General features: G+C 40.1%; 2 protein-coding genes across 3 annotated transcripts; one reads left to right on the forward strand and one right to left on the reverse strand.

Moving 5' to 3' along the window:
• Positions 1 to 618: 618 nt before the first annotated feature.
• LOC110314877 (anionic trypsin-2) lies at positions 619 to 5,513 on the reverse strand. 2 transcript variants are annotated; one of them, XM_021189081.1, is made up of 5 exons: positions 5,424 to 5,513; positions 3,082 to 3,241; positions 1,601 to 1,854; positions 1,072 to 1,208; positions 619 to 820 (listed from the first exon to the last, which is right to left on the reverse strand). In XM_021189081.1, the coding sequence occupies exons 1-5, from the start codon at positions 5,461 to 5,463 to the stop codon at positions 671 to 673; spliced, it is 741 nt and encodes a 246-aa protein (XP_021044740.1). In that variant the 5' UTR covers positions 5,464 to 5,513; the 3' UTR covers positions 619 to 670. The 2 variants fall into 2 exon arrangements, with proteins under 2 accessions (XP_021044740.1, XP_021044739.1); XM_021189080.1 differs by having other exon boundaries at positions 671 to 820; positions 1,601 to 1,881; positions 5,424 to 5,463.
• A 10,517-nt stretch (positions 5,514 to 16,030) lies between these two features.
• On the forward strand, positions 16,031 to 19,647 carry LOC110314876 (anionic trypsin-2-like; the record flags this gene model as incomplete). The annotated part of the gene is made up of 5 exons (XM_021189079.1): positions 16,031 to 16,131; positions 16,714 to 16,873; positions 18,549 to 18,802; positions 19,147 to 19,283; positions 19,510 to 19,647. Coding segments are annotated over exons 1-5 (729 nt in total), but the record flags the coding sequence as incomplete, so codon positions are not given.
• Positions 19,648 to 19,651: the final 4 nt, after the last annotated feature.

Consider the following 19,651-nt stretch of genomic DNA (forward strand, 5'->3'; position numbering starts at 1 on the left):
CTAACCCTCAAGAGACTGGAGGCCCCAGGGAGTTTAGAGGTCTGGTAGGGTGGGGGATGTGGGGGTGGGGATATTCCTTGTGGAGACTGGCTAGGAAGGAGGTATGGGATGGGGAACAGTCCGTGGGTGGGAGGGGGATAAAATCTGGAGTGGAAAAAAAGATTAAATAAAATTTAAAAATGAGAGAGAGAGAGAGAGAGAGAGAGAGAGAGAGAGAGAGAGAGAGCACAAAGGAAGAGTCATAAAAAGAAAAATACAAAAAAAAGCACTCAACAGTGTCTCTCTGTCCTCTATGCTCTGTCTCTCTGCTCGATCTGTCTGACTGTCTCTCTCTCTCTCTCTCTCTCTCTCTCTCTCTCTCTCTCTCTCTCTCTCTCTCTTTCTCTCTCTGTTCCCAGGGGCAGCCTCCCTTCCCTCTCTTTCTTTCTGCTCTTCTCTGTGCCTCATTCTCTGTCCTCATCGCTTTGCTCCTGTCTATCTCTACTCCATTTCCCCTTTCCCCAAATAAATCTCCTTTATTACAACAAAAAAGGAACATTCAACTGATAAGAAGAATGATTTAAAATAAAAACTTCTCTTAAAGCTTAAAGGGTAAAGAGATGAGGCAGAAACAATGGCAGTAATGAATATTTCACTTTATTGACAGTGACTGCGGAGGGACTGGGAATCTCTAGTTCGCAGCAATTGTGTCCTGAATCCAGTCCACATAGTTGCAGACCTTGGTGTATACACCAGGATTGTCTGGCAGGGCACAGCCATAGCCCCAGGAGACTATACCCTGGAGCTCTCCATTGCAGACCACAGGGCCACCAGAGTCACCCTGAGAAAGAGGAGCACAGTGTATTAGTAAGGGCATGTGAAATAGGGCTGCATAGAGTAAACCTGTTTATTCTCATGTCTCCATTTCCTTTTCTTCACAGACCATTTGCTATCCTAATGTGTTGAAATCCAAAGTAGATCCCCTTACTCCACATTCACCACACCACATCATACTTTCTGTCTCACACCACTAGGCTTTGAAGTCTACTCCTAGAAGAACAGAGGTCTGCATAAGTGGAGGGTGGCAATCACCTGGCAGGAATCCTTGCCTCCCTCTAGGAAGCCAGCACAGACCATGTTATCAGTGATCTTTCCAGGATAGGAGGCTTCACAGTCAGCCTGAGGCAGCAGTGGGGCATCCAGGCACTGGAGCAGGTCTGGTTTATTGACTGTGAGGAAAGGAAAAGAGTGAAGACTCCTGTATCCACACAACAATCCAGCATTGAACCAGCTGGCAAGCAATGAAGCAGTGGACTGTTTCCTAAGACATGAACATCCACTTAGAAACTGTGGCTTTTTAATTCCATAATATGCACTGCTGATGTCCTTACTGAGATAATAATAGTACATTCTGCATGTGCCTGGCCAGCATTCTGGGGATCAGTTCATTTTTGGTGCAAATATGTACTTGTACTCCACGTGCAATATATTTACAATCTAGACAACAGTGAGATTGGCATGATTGCAGTGTATCAAGAGAGGAGAGAGAGAGAGAGAGAGAGAGAGAGAGAGAGAGAGAGAGAGAGAGAGAGAGAAGTAGTAAGTGACATGTCCTATTTACTACCAGAGCTGAGAGTGTTGCCCCAGCCAGAGATGAGACACTGAGTGCCTGCAGGTGCACAGGAGCTGGGCAGAGCCACAGTGGCCACTCTGTCATTGAGGGTCACAGGGGAAGAGAGCTTGATCAGCATGATGTCATTGTTCAGGTTCTTCCTATTGAAGTCGGGGTGCTTGATGATCTTGGCAGCATTGACAAACTGCTCATTGCCCTCCAGGACATTGATGTTGTGCTCTCCCAGTCTGACTTGGATGTGGCTGTTGGGAAGAGAGGAATGCCACAGTCTGTTACTCTCTGACTCAAGACATCACAAGTTTCTCAGGCTCCTCACGTGTTTGTGTCTGTGAAGATTTCAAAATCTTGCAGAAGTATCACACTCTCCTTTTCTTTTTCCTGAGAGAGATGGTGTTTAGGGGCAGAGGCAAATGACTGCTGTGTAGATTGTTCTTCATTAATAACCAGGGCTAAGGAACTAAGAGATCATTTGAAGCCCTCTTCATCTACTGTGTCAAAGGTCACTACACACAGGAACTTTTAATCCCCATTTCCTTTTTGCAGAATGCTGTACTTCTGCATTTCCACCAGAAGGGTCAATATGTGGTATCTGAACCTTCACAATGGGAATCTGAGACTCTGTAAGAGGTTCATTCGCTTTTACTGACTCTAAACCTTAGAAGTCTCAATTTAGGCTATCAGGCTGTTCAGTCTATTATTTAATAACACCCTTTTATAATTTCAACCCATTGTGAAGGTTGATAGCCCATTTGGGGGACAGTATTACTCATGCTCTAGCAGAGTATAAAAATAACTGGCAAAGAAAATGAATGACAAAACCTATTTTTATTGAAAACTCTGATACAATTTCTTGTTGTAGGACTCAGTTACCAGTTGTGAAAATCTTTGACCGCTTCTGCATTCATGTTTATAGTGAGAAAATAAACCTCTCTTCCTTTCAAGATGATCTTCTCACATTTCATTTTTATTTATTTGCTTGTGTGTTTGTTAATTGTTTAATTATTTATTTATTATTTTGATTTTGATGCACGTTCAGTTCTGATACTCTCTGGTATCAAAATTTATCATCAGTGCTCTGTACATTGTGAAATTATTTGAAATTGGAAGTTTTCAAAAGCCTACAAATTTTTCATACTCACTGAAAATTGAGTTTATCATCCGATATATACGATACACAGTCATTATTTGTAAACGTGTTTGTATGACTTCATGTTTGGTTCTTTCTACTCTAAAATCAACTTTCCTTGCATTGATTATGTCTGTGCTTGATTATTTTAGATGGCTTATGTGTTGAAACACTTTGTATTCTGTTTTTGTATTCTCTTCAAACTTGTGAAAAAGTTGCAGTAAGGAATCTCTCCTGTCTGACTATACCCATTCACTCTATACTCTCAGTTACAGCCTGATCTTATACTATGCCCTTAGAAACACCAAATGTGCGTTCTGTACAGTCAGGACCCATCACTTACGTCTTGTAGCAGTGAGCTGCAGACACTACCCACTGGTCATTGATGAGGGAACCTCCACAGAAGTGGTAGCCAGAGTTCAGGGACACCTGGTAGGGGACAGAATTCTCTTGGCAGGTGTATCCTCCAACGATCTTGTCATCATCATCCACAGGGAGAGCAACTTGAATAAAGATAAGAAGATCAACTAAGAAAACAATTCATCAAGGTGCTGGAAAATGGAGCCCTCAGCTTTCAGCTAGGTAGGAGTCCTGAAAGAGTAAAAAAAACTGAAGGCCAGAAGGTATCACTGCATTTCAAGTAGACATATGGCAGAATGTCCAACATACAGAGAACCTGACCACTGCAGGACAATAGAAAAACACTCTGTAGTTGACTGCATTCTGAAGGGCTACCAGAGACAGGGCAAGGATCTTCTCAGCATGCAGTAATAGGATATAGAGATGATTGTCTAATCAACTATCTGATTTAATCTCAAGTTCATCATTCATTGACACCAGTAGCTAACAGTGCTTAAGGTGTCTAGGATGGTTGGAACTATTTTAGAAAATGTCCTGAGTATGTGGAGATTTATGTACCTACAAGCTTTTATAGGTCAAGTGTATACATTAATGACAAATAGAGAGTAGGTCTTATATTGGAGAGAAGAATGTAATGTTATTTTATTTACTTACCTTATTTATTTATTTTTTATTCCTAGTTAAAATTCCCCAATCATAGCCTCTCCCTCCTTAATTCTTCCCTAAAAATCCTTCCCCCTTGCCATCTGTCCTTTTCCTCAGAAAAAAAGGTAGCTCTTTTTGGGTACCTCCCTACTGGGGCATCTTGACCCAGAAAGACTAGACATACCCTCTCACATTGAGGACCAACCAGGTAATCCAGGTGTGAGGAAGGGGATCAAATGGCAGGGCTCAGAGACTGATCCTAGGTCCCCTTTGTTAGGGGCCCTACATGTGACCAAGCTGCACAAATGTATAGGGTTGATCCAGCTTATGCATGTTCCCTGGTTAGTAACCCAGGTTCTGCAAGCCCCATGGTTCCAGGCTAATTGATATTATTACCAAAGATTATTGATTTTAATTATATTGCATGTTTATTAGTCTTAAAATCACTTTGATATTTTAAAACGGTGTGTGTGTCCTTCCTAATATCAAGTCTCTTTCCCAGACATATAAGGTAAGAATTTTAAGATATTAATTGGCACAAGACTAGTATGAAAGTTTATGCCAAGCAAATGAGTTTTCTGGAGGTGGTCCACCATTTTGCATGGTTGCAATCAGTAAGCAGTAAGAGGTATAGACACAAGAGACGTTGTCTCAGGATTGCTCCTCAGTGCTGATATGCCTTTCCTGCCATAGTTACATAGCCTCCTGTTTCTTGGGCATCATCTCACCCTGTTGGATAAATTTCCTGCCATCAACTTAAAGATAAACTTTCAGGAATTAATGCTGCTTAGTTGTATTAATGTGTTTACAGAATTACTGATTTGATTCAAATAATCTTAGGAAGAAAGTTTAAGGAGATGGTTTTAGTTGTTTTTCCAGAAAGCATAGTAAAGTTCAAATCAAGAATAAAATATGTACCTCTTCATAGAATAGTAAGTAAAGCTGCATAAAAAAGTAGTTCAATGAACTTTCATAAACTGTACTAAGAGAAATATGCTTGGAACAAATTAATGACCAAGGAAAAATATTCATTCTCAGTCATCAACCAAATGTATATTTGTGTGTGTGTGTGTGTGTGTGTGTGTGTGTGTGTGCATGTCTTTCTCTTATACTTTTTCTTTCTTTCTGGATCACAAAGAGTTAATAAGCTCTGAGTCCATCTAGGCCAGCAGGAGGGCCTTTAAAGGGTAAAGAGCCTAAGTAACTAAGTTTCTTTGTTTTTGTTTTTGTTTGTTTGTTTGTTTTAATCCCCTGCTGTTATCTAGCAGCAGGAGTCAATTGCCAGAAGCCATCAGATTTTGGCTTCAGGAAAGCAAAAGAGAGTTAATTGCCAAAATCCCGACTTGTGGCCTACAGAACAGTCAGAGAAAGCTCTGGTCTGCCTACTCTATAGCCCACCTCAGTACTTGGGTATCCCAGCAAGACTCTTACCTTAATCTCCAGGCGGTCTGCTGGTTAACTTCATAGAACCTCCCTATTGCTTCTTTTTTAGACTCTGATCATATAATAAATTACAGTGGAAGGGACAAGAAATTTAAGCATGAAAGTTTGGAAGCAGAGCTGCTGCTGGAGGAAGAATGAAAATATTGGTATATAGATAGGGTGGGAAAGCATCCTTGGTGGCAAGGTTCATGGTTTCCAGAAGGAAGAGCAAGACCTAGATGAAAGCATGGGACTCACCAGCAGCTCCCACAAGGAACAGGAACAGGAGTGCATTCATTGTGGCAGAAGGTAGTGAGCCCTGAATGGAAGCCTGCCTTTATACCCCAATTCAGGAAGAAGGAGGTACTAAGGGGAGGGCCCCCACTGCTTCTACACAAGCACACCTGTGGGTTTCCCCTTCCCAGAGACCTTATATTATCTTTCCCCTATTTGTCTACTCTGTGGGTAAGTGATAAGGAGAAGGAAAGCAGGTGATTCCTGAAAGGAGGCTGGAACCATAGACTTTGTTTATGTAGCTTGACCTTCTTACACTGATGGAAAGAAGTTTTGTGGTAGAGAATGCCCATATTCCTAAAATTTACCCTAACATCATGGGAAACATCATGGGAAACTTCTTTGATTTACTTTGATGAAGACATGTATTTGTAGATGAGTAGATTTGTGAGACCTAGAGATTCATGAAAAGAAATATCTTGTATCTGAATCTAATGACTATGAGTCAATGATTCTTAACTCTAGAATAATTCATCATATAGAAAGATCATATCCAAGAACCTTGGTAAGCACTACTAAAATATGAAGCAATATGGGAGAGAGAGAGCCAAACACGATTTATAATGTAGACTTTTCTCTGGAGCTCCTTTCCAACAGGGATCTTACTTGGAAAGTAGCTCAAAGTGTGAAAACTGAAATTTCAGGAGGAGCTTCCTCAATATGTTTCAGAGATAGGCCAATATCACATTCTCCTTTGTGTCATGACTTTGGCACTCATTTTTTCATGCTTTTTATACATTTCCTTTTTATGGTACATTTTTAGCATCTTCATGGTTATATTAATAATCTGTACTAAAGATTAAACTTCCCTTCTTTCAAAAACACACAGTTTGATATAGAAGTGTATAGTCTAGGTCAGATATGAAGAAGGACTTGAACAATGGTCAGTCTGATTTCTGTCTGAGAATCACCTTCAGTAAAGAGATTACTACATGGACAAGGAGTCTGGGATCAATATTAAAAGTAGAAATTAATATTAAAAATATACAAGGATTCTAATATTCTATTTTTCAGTGACAATATTATATTAGACTTAGTTGAGAGTAAACTTTCCTGTAAAAGATCCCTGGATGAATTCTAACAAAGATCAGGGTTGTAGCTCTGAAATTTATTGAGACATAACATGCCTAGATGGAGTTTATTGAGAAACGATATGTGAGATTACGTTAAATTTTATGAGCAAATGTGAGGAACCCTATTATAGAATCTGCTTACATTTTTAGTTAGTCTTATTGAGGAACAAGAACAAGCAAAATTCATAACTAAATTCAGTAAAATGTATAAGATAGACAAATACTCTAGAGATGCTTCACGAAGACCAAAATGTGAATTCAGAATCTATTGATTGGTTTTGACATGTCACTTATGGAGAATGTTAGAGCAAATGGATACCAGAATGTACTGGGAAAGACACCCATGAGAGCCCTGTTAAATATCTCCTGTACCCATCCCTGGTATGATTAGCCCAGCTATATAATAGAATTTGTACTCATAGCCCTTTCCTCTGTGCTCTGAATCTCAGAGTACTGTTCAATTTATAAAATGTTTTACAGCTTTGCAAGATGTTTCAGACAACAGTCATATACTACATGGTTTATGTATAGAGCCTCACTTGCCCTTTTAAAACTGGTGTATAATAAAGAATAAAAGTGGAATTATCTCTAATTAATAAGGAAGATGATATTACTCAGAATGATTCATTTTTGTCCAAGGAATGATCTGAAATTGCCATATGGTCTCAAGGATCCAAAAAGATGTGGAAACTCCTGTGAGTGTGAGATTTGCCACAGATGGCATCTAAAAAGCTACTGCTAAGCAAGCTAGATGTCAAGTTCAACATCCGACTCCTCCTTTCACTTTTTTCTTGGCAGAGCTTGAATACCAAATTTATATTTTACCTGGCACTGTGTCTAATAAACATACAGTACCATGACCTCTTATCCACCTGAACCATGTCTAACACATGGGTATGTATAGCCAGCTGACTGATTGCTTGGATATTATTATGGTTGGGTAGATAGTAAGCAAATTTTCTGTAATATAGTTAACATTTTCTGTTTTCAATTTTTTTCTTTTTTTTCTAAAATATTTCATTGATTCTTTGTGAGTTTCATACTATATCTCCCAGTCCTACTCATCTCCCTATTCCCTCACATCCGCCCTATGTCTTTGAAATCCTCAGCACAAAATACACACACACACACACACACACACACACACACACACACACACACACACACACTAACTCACACACGAACCCTAAAACAAAAATCTAAACAGAGTATGTACAGTATCCTTTAGTGGAAGGTATTATGTGTCACAGCATGCCTCCAAATTACCCATCTGTCCACATATCTTTACTTGCAAATATTCAATATAATGAGTCATTTGTCTGGTTCATGGTATCTGGATTCTGTGACACCTTCAATATTGGGTCCTCAGTGGGACTTCTACTAGTTATCCTGTTGTTTACCTGTGTCATGGACATCCTACAGCTCTGAATGAGTATGACTGATCCTTTCACAAGCCCAAACACAGATGATATAGATTTTTGGGGTGGGACATTTCCAGCTCTTGGATCTGGGCCTGAATGGTAGCTGAGCTGTTTAGCCTGTAGGCTTTCTACTATCTGCACCACCAGGGTGAACTCCCCAACACTGCTCTGGATAGGCCACCAGAGGCTGCCAGGGCAGGGTCAGCTCTTCTGCTCTAATGACCTCAGCATTGGTTCACCCATATCCATGCCACAGAGCCAGCTCCAATGTGTTGCCCTGTACCACTGTTCTCCCGAACCTCTCATACCTTCCCTTTGTCCTTGCAACCTCCACCACAAAACCACATATAAACTAACAAAACAAATAAAGAAAACAAAATAAAGACTAAAACATCTTGTGGTGGAAGCTGTAGTGTGCCACAGTTTGTCCCAAAACATACCACTGTCCATACATCTTCTTGTGCAAATGCTCAATGCAATTCGTCATTGGTCTCATTTGAGGTCTCTAAATTCCGTGACACCAGCAATATTGGATCCTAACCAGAACTTCTAGTTAACTTGTTGTTGTCCTGTGTAATGGAGATCCTGATGTTTTGGATCAACAGGACCTGCCTTTCATGAGTTCTAACAGGTCGAAGGTGATGCAGATTTTGAGATGGGCTGAATGTCCAGCTTATACACACTTGGGGATGGCTCACCTATGACTTTGTCAGCAGGTCAAGCTCCACTGTGTTACCCTGGTAAGCTACAGGTCCTACTCTCCAACCAATGAGGGACAAAAACAGATCTGCTCTCATGTCCTTGGGGCTAGTTACCTGGACTACCTCATGTGACAGGAAGCTAGGAGTAAGGGCATTACCATCTCATCCACTCCACCTCACATCAGACATAAGAGAACTAGCAGGTCCAGCTCTTATGTTCTCATGCACATCTTGCTTGTTCATCTGTGCCCCTTCTACTGGAGCCAAATCTTCTGTGCTGCCCAGGTGATGTACCTCTCTTCTGAGTGCTGTAGTTGGCAAGGGGCAAGGTCAGCTTATCTACTGTCATAACCCAAGACCACTCTCCTGTCTTCCCCCACCTGTACTACATGACTTGGTAGCATGCAGATTTCTGTGTCTTTATGGCCCATCTGACAAGTAAGGCAGCAGGAAGGTCTGTGGGCACCTTTTCTTGCCTTCTTTGACTGGCATAGTTGTCTGCATGCATGGATATCTCTTAATTTTACTTTTAACATATTGCCATCAGCTCAGCTCAGGGATACTATGATGTCCTTTCTTTGTCACTGTCTGCAGCGTAACAGCCAGATCTCCCACCCAAAACAAGTCAGTTCTATTATATTTACTTACTGTGAAGTTTATAAGACTGCTGCTTTACAGGAAAAAGTCAAATATTTGTTCTAGTATTCCATCATTCAAGCATATACTGGCCAGGTGTCCCACATAAAATTTATCCTCAACAGCATATGGGAAATCATTTTAGTCAGAAGGATGACAAGATTTGTTGTTCTCACACTGTCCTTATCGGTAAAGAAACTTTGAAGGGCATGACACAATAGCATTCGATAAATAAAGCTTGAAGTTTAACTGTCTAATGTATTGTGCTCATAGTAATCATATGAAACCATCTTTCATCATGATATTAGCATTCATAGGCTAGGAAGACTGCTGTAGATTAGAACTCTTGCTTTATACTCTAGATTGAGATGAGTACAGTAAATTTGGTGAACCAGCCATTTACTCTTCATTTGAATGTCTGGGCTATTCCCCACATTATTTATTCTAATATACATATTCCTTTGTGCTCTTCTGTAAAACGTTTTCCTAATTACCATTTAATGCTTCACATTGTCAAATCATTGTATTTCAATTTTGGAAATAGTGGTTAATTTCTTTGTGTATATTTAGTGCTGTAGATTATAGTTCTAAATTAATGTTGTACTTATTCTCTCATTGTGCTTTTCATAAATGATCAAGTAAGCTTTACATAATGGAACTACTTTCTAAAGCATATACAACAATTAGTTTTTAAGGGATCAACATCACATCATACTCTAGACTGGCATGCTCTGACAAAAGCATTCTGATTTCATTATTTTTGTCCCATAATTATTTGTATAACTCACTCACACAAACACATCACATAACAGATACTTTTACCTCATTTTCAAATATAAAGAATCTATATCTCTGAAAGAAAGTGACTTTCATCAGTAGCTGCTTGAGGAAAAATGTAGGGATTATACCTTTAACTTTCCTCTAAAAATGGAGTTTATTTCCTATCATTTTGCTACAGAGTGGAGTATTTCTTGTGTTTCTCTAGTAGTAGAGACAGCTTAAGAACAACTTTTCTTCTTATGCTCACAGATAAGTATAGTCTTCATCCCTCATCAAGGAAAACATAGTTTTTTGCCATAGACAGTGACCACTACATTAAAACACAACCAATCAAAATGCAGAGTGAGGGAGAAACCTGAATAGGAGAAGGGAGCAGTAGGAAAAAGGGGGACAGGATTAGGTATGGGGAAGGCGGGAGAGAAGCCTAAATGGCTAGGAAAAATGATTAAAAATATGTGTCACTGTGAGGTGGAGAATGGGGGAACCTCTAGAAAGTCCCAGATATCAGGGATGTGGGAGGCTCCCCAGGACCCAATGAGGATGTCCTTAGCTGAAATGCACAACAGTGGGGAGATGAATCCTGAAGAGACCACATCCAGTAGATAGAAAAGGCCTCCAGTTGAGGAATGGTGCTACGCACCCATCTCAAAAAATTTGACCCAGAATTGTTCCTGTCTAAAGAAAATCCAGGGAGAAAAATGGAACAGAGATGGAAGGAAAGGCCATCCAGTGACTACCCCAACTTGGGATCCATCCCATGAGCAGACACCAAACTCCAAGAGTACTGCTGATGCCATGTTGTGCTTGTAGATAGGAGCCTGACATGGCTGTCCTCTGTGATGCTCTACCATCACCTGACTGAGTCAGATGCAGATACTTACAGCCAATGACTGGTCTGAGGTCAGAGACCCATATGGAAAAGTTAGAGGAAGGAGTGAAGGAGCTAAACGGGATTGCAACCACATAGGAAGAACAACGGAATCAAGTAATCAGATCCCTCAGAGCTCCCAGAGACTAAGCCACCATACTAAGAGAATATATGGACTGGTCTGTAGCCCTGGCTACATATGTAGCAGAGGACTGCCATGTCTGGCCTCAGTAGGAGAGGGTGCGCTTAAGCGTAATCTTGTGGATATTTGATGCCCCAGAGAATGAGGATGCTGGTGGGTGTAAGGTAGAATTGGGTAGGTGGTAGGTGTGGGGGGAATATCCTCTCAGATGTAGGGGAATGGGGATAGGGTAAAGAACTCGGGGAAGGGGGACCAGGAAGGGGGAAAATTTTAGAATGTAAATAAAATAATTTAATGAAAAAAAAAACTAGAAATGTAATTTTTCAGAAAACGAATATAAATTAAAGTACAAAATATATGCAATTTTATTGTCATTAATATGAGTTTAGAAAATGAATTAATAAAAAGTCAGCATTCAAAAGTCAAAAAAATACCTAGTGGATAATATTTTGTATTGATCAACTTACATCCACACGTGGCCTTCTCTAATCTATGGTTGATATAACTAGTGTCACTCCATTAGAGAAAACTGATTTTTCCTTTCCAAGGTATCAATTGCAAATAACTTCTTTCATAGAGGTGGGACCTTGTGTCCACTTTTCCCTCTCAATGCTGGGACCTTGTCTTTCCTGAATAGTATAGATAATAGACTCTCTGACTTTATGTGTGAAATTATTCCTGTTGCATCTTGAATTTACTGTTCCCTTGGTGTCATACACCTCCTCTGACACATAAAATCTTTTTGTACCCATTTATGCATGGATACATGAGCCTTGAGGTGAGAGGTTTGATGAAGAACTGCCATTTAGGGATGAGAGCTCCCAAAGTTTCTCACACTCTCAAAATTGTCCACTTGTAGGTATCTGTACTAATTGCCATCTGCTGCAAAAAGAAGATTCTCTGATGAAAGATTTTATTTTTCATGTTCTGCTATGTGGGTATAGCAGTATGTCATAGAAAATCATTTTATACATGCTCTACTATGCCCCACTAGGCTTATAGCAGCCTTATTTATTACAGTCAGGAGCTGATAAGAACCCAGATGTCCTTCAATTGAGGAATGGATACAGAAAATGTGGTACATTTACACAATGGAGTACTACTCCGCTATTAAAAATGACGAATTCATGCACTTCTTAGGCAAATGGATAGAACTAGGAAATATCATCCTGAGTGAGGAAACCCAATCACAACAGAAAACACATGATAAGCACTCACTGGTAAGTGGATATTAGCCCCAAAGCTCCAAATAACCAGGATACAATTCACAGACCACATGAAGCTCAAGAAGGAAGACCAAAGTGTAGGTGCTTTGTTCCTTCTTGGAGAACAATTATACTCACCGGAGCAAATATGGAGATAAAGTGTAGAGCAGAGACTAAAGGAAAGGCCACCCAGAGACTGTCCCACCTGGGGATTCATCCCATATACAGTTACCAAACCGGGACACTCTTGTGGATGCCAAGACGTGCATGCTGAAAGGAGCCTGATATGACTGTCTCCTGAGAGGCCCTGGCAGAACATTACAAATACAGAGGCAGATTTTAGCAGCTGAACACTGTACTGAGTGTGGGGTCCCTAATAGAGGAGTTAGAGAAGGAATTGAAGGAGTTGATGGGATTTGCAATCCCATAGGAAGAATAGCAGTATCAACCAACCAGACCCCCCCCCCCCAGAACTCCCAGGGACTAAGACATCAACAAAGGGGTACACATGTCTCCAGCTGCATATGTATCAGAGGATGGCCTTGTCATGCATCAGTGGAAGGAGAAGTCCTTGATCCTATGAAGGCTCCATAGATACCCCAGTGTAGGGGAATCGACAGCGGAGAGACTGGAGTGGGTGGGTAGGTGGAGGAATACCCTCATAGAAGCAGGGGGAGAGAGGATGTGATAGGGTGTTTCTGGGAGGGAGAGAAACCAGGAAAGAGGATAACATTTGAAATGTAAATAAAAAATATCCAATAAAAAAGACACCAGAAAGTTGAAAATAAAAAAAAAAAAAAAGAAAGTCATTTTATTACTATCTTCATAGAGCTGAATTATAATATTGGGTATTCCATGGGCCTATAAATTATCTAGCCTCAATTGTTGTAGAGTCTAGTAGTGTAAAGTATGGGTTTCTCCTTACAGAGTAAACTAGTCATGATCTCTAAGGAAACAGACCTGATAGGATGAATAAATACAATTTAAGAGGAATTTTCTGAGTGGCTTACAGGCTGTGTTCCTGGTAATCCAACAATGTCTCTCTGAAAACACAATGGCCAAGAATCTTGTAATTGTTTAGTCTATGAGTCTTGCTGTTATGTCATTCCAAATTCATCCTAGAGGACTCTGAGAGGGCTGCTGGTTTTACATCTAGTTGTATTCTCAAGAAGTAGGTAGATTTATTTACCAGCAAATAAATCTCTCGGGATGTTTTAGGATAGGCAAACTTGCCAGCGAAAGCAGGCAAAATGCAAAAGCCTACTTCTTCCATGTTTTCTTTTAGGGTAGTCTGCTGCTACACGGTGTGGCTCAGATCTGAGGTTGGCTTTCTAAAATATCCACTCAAGAAAATCACTCAGTGGCATAGCCAGCCATGAAAGAATTTTCAGTTTTACACAACCGACCTAGGAACCCAAATGATTAGTTCTCATGTGACTTCATATTAGAACAAATCCTCCGAATTAATAAAATCTACAAATGTAACTACTAGGGACATGAAAATTGCAAGTATGTCCACATGCAATGTGAAGAACAGAAAATGGGATACAAAGACCCTGATTATGTATGGCCAGCTTTGTGATCACAGACTTTGACAAAATTGCCATTTTCCTGGAAGGAAGATACAAAGAACTTTTCACTACACAGAATGAATTTTTGCATTTCTTACTCAAAAAAAAAACATATTTTATTAAAAAACATGAAAGTATGATATGAAAGAAATAGTTGGTAGAGGAAAAATAATGAGAGAGGAGTTGAGATTAAAAGAGGAGATGTCTTAGGCTTGCAAAATGATAGTATAGAATAGTAAGAGACACAAGAGAAGAGGAATGGATGACTAAGAGATGTTCTGGGAAACTCTGAGTATACTTAAATATGAAAAAAACCCACATTGGTTGTTTTCTATACATGGATGGCCACATTTACCCAATGTAGCAAGAATTAGTGCACTAATAGAGACATGGAAAATTCCACTTTCATGTTCTTTCCAGGAAGAGAAATGCCAGAAGGAAAATGGATGTGTAATTTGTCCCATTGGGACCTCTGGTTTGATTGTGAGTGTGAATTTAGCTGCCATCTGCACCCACTCCCACATGCTCCAATAATTTCCATATCCTCCTATGGCTCTGAGGCAGCATGCCAGTTTTACGTAATTTCTCTGGTAAAGAGGAATCCATCAAAATCAATCTTTTCTGAACCTCACACTAACATGATTGTGAAAAAATGAAAGTATATGATCCATCTGAAAAACATGACAGACATGGCAATATGACAGACCTTCTGCTTAGGGATGATCCCAGGAGCAACTAAATAGAAAACACCATGGAGAGATGGCATCTCTGAGAGGCTGTTCAGAGATGTGAAGCTCACACAGTCATGCCAGTAATATGACCATTAAGTGTCCCATGAGGCCCATGCTAGCATTTTCTTTTTGCAGTTTCTTCTGATTTCCAATTTCTTCAGCCTCCAATCAGCTTGCCTCTTCAATTGCCATAATTTTATCTAAACTTCTCTCATATTAATGGAAAGCTCCAGAACCATCACAGTTTTTCAATGAATTCAAAGATGATCACATCTCCAAAGCACTTTTTCCTATATATGGGGTCAATGGAGATACAATCATCAGATAGAAATGATTCTCCAATTGAGTGTTATAAATAGGCATAACTGACCCACAGTCAGGTACTGCCCTTCTAGGTGGTTTGTGCTATACTAAAATGGAACCTGAACCTTAGGGATGATTTAATTGAAAAAAAAAAAACCAAATCAGGATTTCATAGAAGAAGATTCACCACTGATGAATATCCTTAATTCTTCTATTTGTACAAGTACCTGATTTTTATTCAGAAGTCAGGTTGAACATTGCTCAAACTCTATTTCTTCAAACTTAGTAATGACTTCTAGCACAGATTATTTGATCTAGAATACAGGGTAGTTATTTTTAATAAAAACACACTGATCACATTTGATACTCCTTAAGATTATCATGGTATATGCAGTATTTAGTTGGTATACTCTCAAAATTCCTGGCTATCCATTATATGACATGAGAATGAGAGTCAAATATCCTGAAATGGATATAGAACTTGACCGTTGTATTTCATGTAATTCTCTCCTATACAACAAAGCCACATATTTTCTGTTTTAAATTTTACACATTCTCTGCCATCCATGTTTGAACCCCAAGAGCCTGATTAGAAAGCATGAAATTGAAAAGTGCACACATTTTAGGAACCCTATTCCTCCTTACTTATCATCATTGAGGTTTCAGTGCTGGTCCACCGAGCTCCTCAATTTCTACATCTTATTAAATAGAGTAGCTAAGATCAGAGTAAAAATTCGAGGAATGACTGATAGACTCTTTTTGTTGGTGTTCAAAGAGCCCCCAATATCTACCAGAATCGGGCATTCTCCACAATTACTATTTTCTTCAAAGTTACTAAAAGCAATTTATCCTCAACAAGGGATATCTAAGAATCCCATAGGGTGTTTGCTCTCTAAGACCCATGAATTTATTCAATTAAAACAGAGTATTATAGACAAAGGCTAGACTACCACCATTTTCCTCATTCTAGTATCTTTTCAAGAATCAGCTGTCCTGGCCCGCCTCCCCACCCTCCCTCTTCCCTGAGAAGAAAATTTTTCTTGACATCTGATATCCAAAATAAGTGATAGGGAATGAAAATACAGCTGTGTTTGTTCAGAAAGTATTAATGATATCTCACCCCCACCTTGAGAGGCAGAGTTCTCCCTCCTCGAGGATATAAAAGTCTGATCTCCTTCAGTGTTCAATACCTTCTTCCACCATGAGTCCACTACTGATCCTGGCCCTTGTGGGAGCTGTTGGTGAGTTTCATGCCTTCTATGGTCCAGTTTTTCTAATTAATCAAAAAACACGAGTTCTTCCTTCACAGTTGTCTCTGCTACCTTAACTATGATGTTCATATTTCTTATCCAGCATCCTAGTTTCCACTTTTATAATCTCTCAAATCTTATGTTACACCAGTTTCTGTCAATACACTATAGCATCTCAGTATTGCATTTAGGGCCTTAATTAGAGGCTGAAATGGAGGTCAGAAGGCAATCTCCTCAGCAGCAACCAATCTGGGATTCCAAAAGCATAGTTATTGATGAATTGAGGAGAGAAGCAAGCAGTGGTGTGGATAACTACAATGTAATTGGATCCCACTTAATGCATTCTTTTGTCAATTCATTTAATTTTCCTGGAACTCTGAAGAGTTGTGGGCCCACTAGCATCTCATTACTTGTCCTTCAATCCTTTGCTCAGGCACAGATCAAATCTTGCACTGCCTACTGAGGATTCTGTTCTACTCAGAAAATAATACTAAAAAAGTGGGAGGGTGATATGGAGTTGAGCAATCCACCCTTCAACATCTTGATGAATTCGATTCTACTTTATATCTCTAGTTGCCTTCCCTGTGGATGATGATGACAAGATCGTTGGAGGATACACCTGCCAAGAGAATTCTGTCCCCTACCAGGTGTCCCTGAACTCTGGCTACCACTTCTGTGGAGGCTCCCTCATCAATGACCAGTGGGTGGTGTCTGCAGCTCACTGCTACAAAACGTGAGTGATGGTTACCTGAGAACAATGCCACTAGACTGGAACATCATTAAACCAGGCATCTGTGTGGGCAAGTGGTAAATCTGGAGGGGGAAGTGAATCACATGAAGGAGAGAAGGTTCTGAGAGGAGCTTATGTTCACAGCCTTTGGATGAACACTGACACATGATAGGATGTTTCACCATCAAACACGAACAGGCACACACACCAAGCAAACAAATATGAAGTAGAAAGAAAAATATACCTTGAAAGAAATAAAGGGTAATTTTCTCAATATATAAACAAATGGGAAGCTGGCAAAGATTTTCACAACTCGCACCTGTTTCTTTTTTTGTTTGTTCTTTTGTCTTTTGGAGACATAATTCCTTTTTGTAGCTCTGACTGTCCTAGAACTCACTTTCTAGACCAGGCTGGCCTTGAAGTCAGAAATCTGCCTGCCTCTGCCACCCAAGTGCTGGGATTAAAGGTGTGCTCCACCACCGCCCACCATACCTGTTTCATATAGCAATCAATTGCATCAGAGTTTTCAAATTATAGCTGAAGATAGCTTTATCCTTTATTTTCTTCACCTGTTGCTTTTATATTCTATTATGGGATAATAATGTCCCCCAAATGGTCTCTCAGACTATGTGGGGGTGAAAAATATATATAAAAAACATTATTAAGACATGGACTGTTCAGTCTCATGTTCTAGATTTGGAGTTTTGATCAAGAGAATGAACCTCTCACATGGTCTCATTTTTTTTTTTTTCCACATGGTCTCGTATGTGTGAACTCTTAACCCTTGTTTTTGAAATTTAAATGTATTTGTTTTTGAAATAAGTTCACATATTGACTCTTGCTTTTGAAATTTAACAGTACAGCTCTCATTTCAAAAACAAATGAGCATTAAAACCTGTTTTTAAAACAAAAATCTCAATTGTTTAACTTTACCAAAGAAGGCTCTGGACAGATGCTGGCATGAAAGCCTGGCATCTCAGAAAGGAAGAAAAAGTACCCAGCTGACCTTGCTTCACAATCAACATCTCACAAGAAGTTCTCATTCTAAACACCATCTCCAAACCCCTTCAAACTCTAGGTCCCTCCCTTCTACTTCCTGTGTGTATCTCTATCTGTTCTCCTGACTCTGCCTCACTCTGTTTTTTGTTTTTTTCCCCTATGTTCACTCCCTGTCAACAGGTTGCTTATTCTGCCACTTGACCTAAGTTTAACTTTATTTAATTATGATTACAATAAACAGAAAACTCAGAAACTGAAGGTGTGTGTTAGGGATGAGCACACCACAACTAGAGACAGGTTTTTCCCATGTATAACCTAATTTTGGGATTCATGTTGTGATCAAATATCCTGCAACACAAAGATTCTGTGTGTACTTAATAATAAAACAGTGAATGGAAAGAGTTTCAAATAAACTCTTAGTGTCTTATCCCTATTTGAGGGTACTTCATTAGAATAAAGAGCAGTCTAAATGCAGACCTTATCTCATCGCCTACACACCATCACTCTCCCTCTTTCTCTATAAAAAGAATGTAGACTGGGACAAATAAAACTCTCCACTATCCACATTTTTTTCCCATGGTGGAATTTTCACAGTCACAAAAGAGATTGTTGGCTTGAGAAAATTGTGATGTCTTGAGTCAGAGAGTAACAGACTGTGGCATTCCTCTCTTCCCAACAGCCGCATCCAAGTGAGACTGGGAGAGCACAACATCAATGTCCTGGAGGGCAATGAGCAGTTTGTCAATGCTGCCAAGATCATCAAGCACCCCGACTTCAATAGGAAGACCCTGAACAATGACATCATGCTGATCAAACTTGCTTCCCCTGTGACCCTCAATGCCAGAGTTGCCACTGTGGCTCTGCCCAGCTCCTGTGCACCTGCAGGCACTCAGTGTCTCATCTCTGGCTGGGGCAACACATTGAGCTTTGGTGGTGAGTAGGAAATTTTCATCTACTTCTTTGGCAACTTTCCAGAAGCAAGAGAGGTTCTAAGATGCAAAATCATTGCCAGTACACAATAACAAGAAGTTCTATAGTGGGTACAAGAGGTATTTGCACACAAAATGCTCTTGTTCCCAGCATGTAAACAGAGCAGATGAAGAATATTCTATTGTTACTTCTAGGAAGGACATCAATAATGAATATTCTGGTATCTTAGTTTCTTGCTGGGCTTTATTATCTTGAAGGATGCTCCAGGGTCCATAGAGTCATCTCCACTGGAATGTTGATGTCTATCCTGGTCTGAATCACATTTATTTCTTATCCTTTCCTCAAAGTGAAAAACCCTGACCTGCTCCAGTGCCTGGATGCCCCAGTGCTACCTCAGGCTGACTGTGAGGCTTCCTATCCTGGAAAGATCACCAATAACATGATCTGTGTTGGCTTCCTGGAGGGAGGCAAAGATTCCTGCCAGGTAATTGGATTCCTAGGATTGGGGTTGGAATGCCCAAATGTTTCCTGAAGTGGATCCATGGAAAAGTGAGGAGGGCTATTCTGGAGGTTATTTCAACATGTCAGTCAGAACAGAGGATGGGCTAACCAGGGAAGGCAAAGCATGGCTAAAATGGCATCTTCAGGTCAGAGTAATGTGGTCCTTTTCGTTGTGCCTCTTCCTTCAATACTGTGTTTCTCCTTTCCAGGGTGACTCTGGTGGCCCTGTGGTCTGCAATGGACAGCTCCAGGGCATTGTCTCCTGGGGCTATGGCTGTGCCCTGAAGGACAGCCCTGGTGTGTACACCAAGGTCTGCAACTATGTGGACTGGATTCAGGACACCATTGCTG

The sequence above is a fragment of the Mus pahari genome, unplaced genomic scaffold (genome assembly GCF_900095145.1).
Source record: "Mus pahari unplaced genomic scaffold, PAHARI_EIJ_v1.1 scaffold_10924_1, whole genome shotgun sequence".
Classification (NCBI taxonomy): Eukaryota; Metazoa; Chordata; class Mammalia; order Rodentia; family Muridae; genus Mus; species Mus pahari.

Bases quoted from the DNA above. Each gene is read 5' to 3' on its own strand.
- LOC110314877 (XM_021189080.1), bottom strand. From the start codon at position 5,463: ATGAATGCACTCCTGTTCCTGTTCCTTGTGGGAGCTGCTG. The intron at 1,882-3,081 runs GTAAGTGATGGG...AGAGAGTAACAG, and splicing joins GCAGCTCACTGCTACAAGAC to ACTGTGGCATTCCTCTCTTC. The intron at 821-1,071 runs GTGATTGCCACC...CCTCTTTCTCAG, and splicing joins GAGGCAAGGATTCCTGCCAG to GGTGACTCTGGTGGCCCTGT.